General features: G+C 44.4%; 1 protein-coding gene across 1 annotated transcript; it reads right to left on the reverse strand.

The window, feature by feature from the left end:
* Window positions 1–1,308: 1,308 nt before the first annotated feature.
* On the reverse strand, window positions 1,309–7,955 carry slc16a9a (solute carrier family 16 member 9a). Its single transcript, XM_080782850.1, has 5 exons — window positions 7,825–7,955; window positions 5,105–5,248; window positions 3,749–3,844; window positions 1,971–2,852; window positions 1,309–1,615 (listed from the first exon to the last, which is right to left on the reverse strand). Exons 1-5 carry the CDS (start codon window positions 7,871–7,873, stop codon window positions 1,431–1,433), a joined length of 1,356 nt encoding a protein of 451 aa, XP_080638976.1. The 5' UTR covers window positions 7,874–7,955; the 3' UTR covers window positions 1,309–1,430.
* Window positions 7,956–10,389: the final 2,434 nt, after the last annotated feature.

The raw sequence follows: 10,389 nt of genomic DNA on the forward strand, positions 1-10,389 counted from the left end.
CTCACACACACACACACACACACACACCGTGTGACACACACACATGCACGCGCGCATGCGCGCGCGCACACACACACACACACACACACACACACACACACACACACACATACACACACACACACACACAAGCACATATATATATTTAAACGAACAATTAAACAAAATTGGCAAGGTCCAGCCTGGTGAAGGTAGATGCAGTGAATGGGTTCATGCGACAGAGAGAGATTATCAGCATGCTACAATGGAAATGATTATTCTCCCTCTGCTATATGCACATGTGACAAACTATTCAGGAAGGTCTTGGACTTGATTAAGAAAACAGGAGGTATATGTTTCAAATTCAAACTATTTCAGACAGTTCAAATACGGTACAAGGTAATGCAGCTGAGAACAACAGTTATGTTTGATTCAGGGCAAGGCATATAGATAGTTCAACAGGCATATTGTGCTGACAGGCATTCACTGCCATCTTTGCTTTGGTACGATACACAGGGATTATAGTTACACTCCACAGACAACAGAACAAAACAAAAAAACTAAACGGGAAAATGAAAAAACAAACTAACACAAAAAACAGCAAGAATCAATTACAGTACGACATTAAAGTGCATTCCCTCATTTCCAATTCTTGTGATCTACAGTGTTTTCCAGGTGAAATTCCCAGGAAAGTCTTTGGAATTGGAAATTTGGCATTACAGCTCAGCAACGCAGACTGATGTGAACAATCATTAGCGTGCGCTAATTAAATTATGAATACAAACATTACCCACCAGGCCAGGACACTTGTGGTGACCTACTGCATAATGCTGTGCTCCCAAGGGTCACTGAAAATAATGCCTCTTTTATGAAAGTGAAAATAATTATCTACTACAAGTAAACAGGATCATGGATCTGAGAGACTAACAACTGTGGATTGGCCTCGTAAAATGTGGCAATAATAAAATAAAAACTTCTGCATCACAGGCTTCTGATTCTCAAGTACTGTACATTACAGTGTAAGAACTCTCAGAAACACAGGCAAGCTCCAGAGAAATAGGCCTGGTATAGTACTGTATACTGTATGTGCTTCAAGCTGTTTGTAAGGTATACTGTACATTTGTATTTCTGTATATGGAAATCTGGCACCTGAAACCAAACGCTTCCCTGTGTCAAGGAAAGAGAAATTTAGCACATGGACCTTAGCATCCCTATTCTGCATATCGATCTACAAGCTCACACTGCGTTGTAACGTGATGCATTGTGATCTTGTAAATTAGCCAATACCGGCAAAGCGATTTCGTGTAGAGCCCTGGGGTACTCTGGTCATATATGGTTTGAGTGGTTAAACTCCTCATGGGCTAACTGTATGAACAGTTTATTAGCAGAAGATTGTTAGGCAGCCGTAGGTGATGGTACTGTAAGGTCTTTTTGTCAGGTCACAGTGTTGTTCAGGCTACAGAGGCCACTTTGTCACAGCTGCTGGTATACTGGATGTCTGGTCTGCAGCTCTCAGACTTCCTTCTGTCCCAGCAGGGCAGAGCGAGCAGGAAGAGAATGAATCCTCCAAGCAGCACACAGACCCCGCTGAAGTAGAACGCCAGGTCGTACGATTGTGTCCAGTCAAAGAAACACCCTGGAAATGATGGAACAAGAGACAACAGAAGAAACAAAGATGAATTGTGGCCGATAGCAGTCAGCAAAGTTTACTGAAAGATGCTGGAGTCAGCTAAAGTCACAGGCCAACGAGGTTTCGAGGTTCACCCACTCCCACTGACTGTCTGCCAAGCCAAATAAATGTTCCAATGCTTGAGATATTAAAACACTTGACCTCATGAGAGTTCCTGTCTGCACAAAGAATTCTAAACTAAGTATGGTATGTGTTCTCCATTTTAACGATGATTGCATACATACAATCATCCAGCAACCAAACCACTAATTTACACAATCATTGCTAACTACTTGTTGGGATGTAGGTGAAGTCCCCTTACCCACAACGGGTGGTCCAAGCACGATTCCAAAGCCTCCGAAGCACATGAGGATGCCGTGGGCCTGGGTCAGCTTCTCCAGACCCACGATCTGGGTGGTGATGTAGGAGGTGAGTGACCAGTTCCCAGAGAAGAAGCCCACCATGGCAGAGAGGATCTGCAGTCCCAAGTAACTCTTAGCGATGGGTATGAGTAGCAGCGCTGTGCCCGCCGCAAACAGGGTGAAAGCGTATAGGTAGATGCTGTTGATCCACCGGACGTCCGCCAGGGTGCCCAGCACCAGCTTGCCCACCCCGGTGCCGATGGCCACGATGGACACCAGGGGAATGATGCTGACGTCCTCGATCAAGCCTTGACTCTGCGCCACGTCCTCCATGAAGAGCACAGGAGGAAAAGCCCCCAGGCTGAACAGGAAGACGGACACACAGAAGGCCACCAGGACGCGGTCGTGCATGATCTCTGCCATGGTGTGCATGTACTTGGAGTACGCCTGCCACTTCTTCTTGATGACTTTGACGATGGCCGAGGTGGCCAGGAGGCCGCCTTGTTTCTTCTCCGTCTGGATGACGAGGTCCTGGCCATCGATGGTGATGAGCAGCTCCTTGGCCATCATCAGAGCCTTCTCCGGGTCAGCGGTGCTGGAACCTGGTGCGATCTTCAACTCATCCACTGGGGGCTTCTCAAAGAGCTGTTCATCGTTGTCGCGCTCCAGGGCAGCCTTCTGCTTGAGGTAGTACCCTGGCATGTTGAGTGGCCTCATGAAGCCTGCGCAGGCCAATATGTTCAGTGCAAGGGCTCCAACGATGAGCAGGCACCCGTCTAAGCCAAATAGCACAATCAGCTCATTTTGAGCTGTGGCGTAGATGAAAGCTCCAAAGCTGGTCCCTGTAAGTCAGTAAATAAAAAGCTTAGAGATTTAGTTGCACCACTCAGTTCACACGGGTGTGATTTTTATTTATTTTTAAATCTTATTTCTCCACACGTCAGCACTATACAGTGCTTGTACTGTCTGTCTGTCTGTCTGTCTGTCTGTCTGTCTGTCTGATTACTCCAAACAGGCCAGCTATGTTTTTTTCTCCTGCAGTTTTGCTTCCCGATTATTCAGTTAATATTAATATAACCACATGAGCAAGATTAAGTATGCTAGTATTGGTTGAATATCGATGAGAGCTAGCTGCTTCCTGACTTTTATACTTTGACAGTTTCTGATTGTTTTTATGCATGTATTTTACTTTGTACAGCACTTGTGTTTTATGAAATGTGCTATAGTAATAAATTGGATTGGATTGGATTGAAAAATAAATAAATCCCTACAAATCCTAAACCTATGATGTTGCAGACCAAAATGTACACAGTCCCGCTGCTTAAAAGAGATGGGCTTACATTCTTGACTTCCAGTCAACCTGGTTGAGTCAGTAGTCAACAGTCCATGTCCCTAACCCACTAGACCAGGGGTGGGCAACTGGCGGCCCGGGGGCCACATGCGGCCCCCAGCTTCACTTAATGCGGCCCGCAGGTTAATATCAGAAGACTGATATAGTATTGAGTTCAGCTGTTGCAATTCCAAACATGCAAACATGACCTGCTTTAATTATACTTAATGACTAGTATTAAATGACTAGTACTTAACGATTAGTATTATTGTATTGTCTTTTTGTGTACAATTTGTATTTAGTTCATAAAGTTATCATAACTAAAACTAAATCCATTTGAAAATCAATAAAAAGGTGACTTTTCAGGATTCTAATTCTAAAGCGCAAAGCAGAGGGTGGCTGCAGTACCTGTGGTGACAATGCCGAGGGCAAGGCCTCGTCTCTTGTCAAAGTACTGACAGGTGATGGTCAAACTGGCAGCATAGACTAGGCCACAGCCCAAGCCTGTAGGGTGGAAAAAACAAAGAGAGACAGCAGTTAAAACGTGTATACTGCAGTTGTAATTGTAATCAGAAGCTTGCTACATGTGTCATGCATTTGTTTAAAATATGAATATACAATGGTACAATATATTTGCTTACTGTTCGTGTACAGAAAGTCTGCAATATTTGTGATTAGCTTACAGTTCAAACACACATAAGCAAGATCTGTTACTGTATACACCCTGAGTCAGAAAATCATTGCAGGCAGAGATGAATTACACATCAATCCCTTCCATAATTATAATGTTGACCCTCAGTGAATCTGGCTCATCACTCGATGACCATTAACAGAGAATGAGATGCACGTGTGAGCAGAGTCAAAGCCATGGACTGAGGGGCTGTCCAAAAATAGACGTCTGTCTTTCAGATATGTATGGCCTCCACTCTCAGGCAGCACAAGAGAAGGCTGACGTGGTTGCCCAGCCTACAGCGCAGCTTGCCTGTCAGGCTGTCACTAAGCATTAGATAACGGGTGGAGATGGGGCCTGAGTGGGCAGACTGTGGGAGTGAGGGTGCCACTAGAGGCATCAACAGTCACGTGCGGATGGGACCAGGCCATAATTTAACAGCCTTGTCAACACCACACATAAAACAAAGACACCGCAAAACTGGCATGCTGCTAAAAGTTGAGACCGCGACCAAGCATGCTCTGCATGAATGCAAATGGCATTGACTAAATGGAAGAAAAGGATGGTTAGCCTGTCTTACATTGTGGTTAGACCAAATGACCTTCGTTCTTGTACAATTATATAATCTCGAATGTGTTTTGGAAGGGATGAGAATCACGGCTGACTCCCACCCACACAGTAAAATCCTTAGTGTTATGGTTCATATTGTTTCTGTCAGTGAAACTTGTTACACTGGATTAGGACTCATGACCACTGCGTGAACAAGAACATTCAACTCACTGTGAAGGGGTCAATTTGAGGCAACAGGGGACATATCTTTGGTCTCCAGACTCATTTCAGGTTTCGCTTTTGCGTCAGCAATATAAAATGCATTGGAATTTGGAAAGGAGCTCATGCAACAGTGCATACCACATCAATAAGGCTATAGTCCTTCCTGCAGCTGGTCCTGGTTTGAATCTGAAGCAAAGCTTCGTTGCATGTCATCCCCCTCTCTATCGTGCTATTTCTGACTCTCTCTAACTGTCAGAAACAATATATTTTGTTATTATAAGCAGAAGGATCGACCAGAGAGGCTTTCGTTGGGCTTCCCTTACCGACAACAATCCCATAGGAGAAGATGAGGAACTGAACGTTGGGAGCGAAGGCACTGAGCATCAGCCCCCCCGCCACCATCACACCGCTAAAAATGGTCACAGGACGTGCCCCGAAGTTGTCCACACAGGCACTGCAGACAGGACCTGAGGGAGAGAGGGAGAGAGAGGGGGAGAGAGATACAAAGAGAGATACAGAGAAAGAGCGAGTCAAAGAGACACAAAGAGAGAGACAGACACACAGATGGACAGTGAGTTAAGGAGGGGGAAAAATTGGGGGAACAAAGGCAACAAAAATACGATACCAATTTGTGTGTTATTTTTCCGGATCCTTGGGTTGAAAGAGGCAGATCGGTTTCCCAACAAACAAAAGACCAAAACAAAGAGGAAAATAATACTCAGACATGGGATGCTATTTTTATGACAGGGAAACATAATGCTCAATCTTAGATACACACGGCAGGCTTTTCCTGGATATTCCTTTATCGTGACCATTTTGTCATCAACATCTTATGTAAGAAAAACATCTTCCAGGACTGGAGGCTCATTCAAACACAGTGTACAGTGTCTTGCTTCTTTGATCTCTTCCACATGCATGTGTTCACTAAACTTGTGACTGTCCTCCATGTCCTCACATGTTCCCACCATGGCACAGAGAACCTAAATCGAGCTACAATAATTTGACACTAGCTTCTAGAGGGTGCTTAATTGTGTAGAGTTTCTCTGCTTTCCTTTCTAACATCAGGTAAAACAAAAATGGTGTTAATGTGTTGAGTCTTAAATTAACTGTATGTAAAATGATTGATGGATCAATTTGTGCACTGTAATAATTAACATTCATGATTTTACAATGCATGAAGCATCAGGAAGCTGCCAGGTCACATTGAATACAATAATATCCCAGAGCTGCTCTCCATCACTCAATCACTCAACAAAAACTGAATTTGTGTGAGTGAGTTTCTATGTGTGTGAGACTGCCCTGGTTTTATGGGAGCCACTTCTTGTATATAACACATATCGAATTCTCAATTGGAACTCCACTATCCTTGGGGGAGGGTGAACCATCTGCAATTATGGCACTGAACCCTGCCTTCCTATGGCTCATCCCACGTTCGAACAGTGGGGCGAGCAGCCTGGTGTCATGGACGAGGGGACTGCAATGCTGCGACTGTCATACAGCTGTGACACGTGTCCAGTACTTGGCTGGAGCCTGAGGCGAGATTTGCCCAGTCATGACTTTTCCCCTAACCACTTTGGAAAAGGGCGAGGACAGCATGAGGACAGATCTGGTTAGCAGACAGCCTCCTCCTTAATCGTAAATGTCAACTAAAACAGCATGCTCCAGCTGCAGCATCTATTATCAGTCAGAGCGTCAGTTTGCTTGCAAGCAGTATTACAAATATGATTGGTTGTCTGTGGCAAGGCTGGTTTTATTGGTTTAACATTTATTAGTGGTTTGATAAATGTTTGTTGTTTAATGACATTAGGTTTTTTTAATGTCTCATGACAAATTCTGACATTCACTCTCAAGTCTCAAATGTCTGTATCATCTTGCGTGCAAACTTTCAGGGATTATTTCCTTTCATTCTTTGAGCAATAACCACTTTTTCGGCAAACCTTTTCAAACCTTTTCAATAAATGTAACTTCTACTAGCACAACACGTCAAGACTGATGTGACGTGTTGTGAGCGGTTAAGTGGTTAAACTGAGATAATAGAACAATGTATAACCTTGCTACAGTAGATCATACAATGGAGATACCGTACATTCAATCTCAGTTTCTCTTTCTCACCATATCTCTGTGTCTCACTATTTTCCTTCTGTGGTTACAGACGTGCTAGGTGATCTAACATTCATAGCAGGGATGACTTGCACTTGGCTTACTCCAGATAAAAATCTATGAAAAACAACTCAGCACTTCAGGTACACAGCGAGACAAGTGCCAAGCTGATATTGATACCACCGATTTTTCTTTGCCATTGAACCAGAGGTGCTAAAGTAAGACATACTCTTTCACAGCCATTATGGATATCTTTCATAGTAGAAAATGTACATCCTTTTTCCTGACTCATGGGAATTTACCGTACCGTAGAAAACAAATAAATAGCTCCTCTGGGATTGTACAATGTAAAGTGAAAGCCAATATCACTACTACACATCTTCACGTCTTTATACAGAGTTTTGGACCAATCTTTTGTCTGCAGTGAGCTTCCTGACCTGGCTGGCTTTGTGTCGTATTATGCAACTGAAGGAAGTTACTTTGGCGTGTATACAGGTAGGTGAGCGGTAGATGAGTCTTAAATTGTGATACTACGCAAATGTGTGTTACGGTAACAAGAGCACAAGTCAACTGAGGTTCCCACCCAGCCACCACAGTAACAAGCCACTGGAACTGGAACAGGTGTATACATTTACAGCTGAGCACAGAGTTCTCAGATGCTGATGTAACTTAAGGTAAGATTTAAAATTGGACTGTTTAGAAAACAGAGTTCAGTAAAAGTGCCTACTCTATAACACTACAAAATCAAATCAACAATATCCATCCATATTAATTTGTCCTTAACTCACTTCCTTACGGCATGACATTTTATTTAGTTTTTCGTTTTTTACATGACTGGACTGTACTTTGCATGACATGACTTGAAGCGGTCTAACTTGACTGACCACTGACACTGTCACTGACCCACATTGGCAGGATTAATGCAGCTGTATCAACTACTCACTCGCAATGAGTCCGACTCCGGAGACCAGGGAGCCCACCCAAGCCGTCATGCCCTTGCCCTCCTGGAAGATGTGCAGCCACTCTGGGTAGAGGACCCCCACCGACTGAGGTGCTCCATAGGCCAGAAACTGAGCCATGAAGCAGGCTGCGACAATCACCCACCCCCAGCCTCCGTCCAATGTTTTGGCTGATGAAGTCATGGTTGTGCTGGAGGAGTTGTTCTTTGGGTTCTGATACAACCTTGATGTAGGACGGCTACATGGAGGAGAAAAAAAAGAGAAGGGGGAAACATTTGTCATTAAAAAACATGCTTAACAGATGAGTGATGAGCGATGCGTTGAAAAATGCATGATAATACATTATGGTGAAAACAGCATTAGACTTTGACTCTCAATTTCCACTACATGAGCACACAGGAAACTTTTCTCATAAGAGCCCTGACAGTCTTTGTAATAGCACTCGCTCACTCTACAGAACACTTACGGACAGCCTTGATGTAGAGAAGGCGGCTTGGAGTTCTTGCCTGGCCGGGCAGGCAGGCAGGTCACCTGTCTTAGGTCTTGAACACAGACGGACTGCACCTAACCCAGAGCGAGCTGCCCCTTTTGTCCTATCCTCTGAAACCACACCTTGAAGGAGGGGAGAGCAAGCAAGGGAATGCCCGTTGCCTCCCCTTAAACTGTACCTTAACCTGCTTTGTTCTGATTCAGTTGCTTTAACTCCCCACCTACTGTTATTCTGACCTCAAGACACTAAGAGACATGCCCAGTTTCTTCTGCTGACAGAAGATGTTTTTCAACCTTTTCTCATAAATAATTTGTGCAGGCTGGGAGTGACTTCATGCAGCAACAGCACCAGTTCTGCAGGCAGTAACATCAACAAAGTCTCAGCTCCACTAACCAGGAGGAAGTTGGTGTACATTTCCATAAATATCAACAAGGTTGTTTAATTAGGGAGCAGTTTGCAAAACATTTTTACATAATTATCACACAGTTCCCCAGGTTATTATAACAGACAGTTCTCCAGTGAATGGATTATAAGGGTTAAAATGCCCCAATTCAAAAACACTCCCTGGACTATTCTAGCATATCAACTTGTCATTCTGGAAACCTGATAAAGTGAGAGAGTAGAGTAGGCCTAGTGATAAAACGTGCACAGTGTTTGTTTTGGGACGTGAAAAACAAAGGAAAAACACACCATGCATGCACAATACTCACCTCAGCAATAACAATCAGAATAGGGCAGCTGGCAGCAGCCAGGCGCCTGCAGATTAAGTGCGCTCCTACCCTACCTACAGGGAGAGCTGGATGCTGCTGTCCCTGTCTTCGCTGTGCAGTAGCATGTAGAAAACAAAGCCATCACTTGCGGGTGATGATGCGGAACATTTGAAGCGCAAATGGTGCGCCCGGCACCATCGGCGATTCGCATACTTGAATCCAATTTATATGCGTTTTATAGCCGGTGAACAAACCGGTTCAAAGCTGTTTCTGCTGGTCCAGCTTTAGGGAGGAGGGAAGAGGAGCGCAGCGCTATTCAGCGCTTCCTCCATGACCATGTGCGCCCAGCGGCGAGCAGGCGGCAACTACAACACACAATCTAGTGGGAACGTATTTCATCCAGATGGGTAGTAGCAGAGGGGGTGCAACTGGTGCATAATTGCATTAATCTCCCATCCACCTCTTCTTTAGTCATCTGTCATCATGACTAAAGAACATTAAAGATTCCATGCGCAACAGACTAGCCAATAATGGCTCAAAGTCAAACAAACACAAACTCAGTTTTACCTGATGGGCTCCTCAGGACCCTTCCACATCTTTTTTTTTTTTTTTAGCTACAAAGAAAGTAGTTTTCGTCTCAAATAGGGCACCACGAAAGAAAAAAAAAAACAATTAAAAAACCCCCACCAAATCTTCATTTTCTGGTTACATTTGGGCAAAATTCCCTGGGTGTGCAGGGTCTGGTTGTGTGAAGTCTACCTCCTGGTAACATTGTTATTGCCATCCATCCAGTCTGAACCGGTTGTTGTCAATACAGTAACACCAGCATGTACTGTAGCCTACACGGCACAGCGCACTGGGTGGGCGCGCGTTGACGCTGGTGATGACAGAAATGAACGCCCTCCCAGCCTCCCTAGCAGCGCAGTGATGTAGCCTACGTACGGAACTGAAACTGAATACAATATTTATCGCCCGTGAGGTCCTTGTCTCCCCCTTTTTATGGCATCATACTGGCCATACAGCCTATGATGCCTATCTATGTATGGACCAAAGTTATGTTTCTGGTGCCATAAAAAGGACAAAAACATCATAAACGTGGCAAGAAAGTACCACAACAGTGCAAGTGCAACTTGTCTTAGAGCCTAATGGACATTGCATAATAACCATGCATGATGCATCAGTGTAGCAGAACAGCATGGCCCGGCTGCACCTGGCTTTATTGGTGGTGGGGTTAACTAAACCAGGAGGTCCTGGCTACACCTGCAATGGTGACCAATAAACAAAAGACAGAGATGACACTAAGAAAAAGTGCAGCACAGGTCTCCGCCAGGTCAGGAAGGTTATGGGTT

This window comes from Protomyctophum bolini (assembly GCF_963924005.1).
Source record: "Protomyctophum bolini genome assembly, chromosome: 14".
Classification (NCBI taxonomy): domain Eukaryota; kingdom Metazoa; phylum Chordata; class Actinopteri; order Myctophiformes; family Myctophidae; genus Protomyctophum; species Protomyctophum bolini.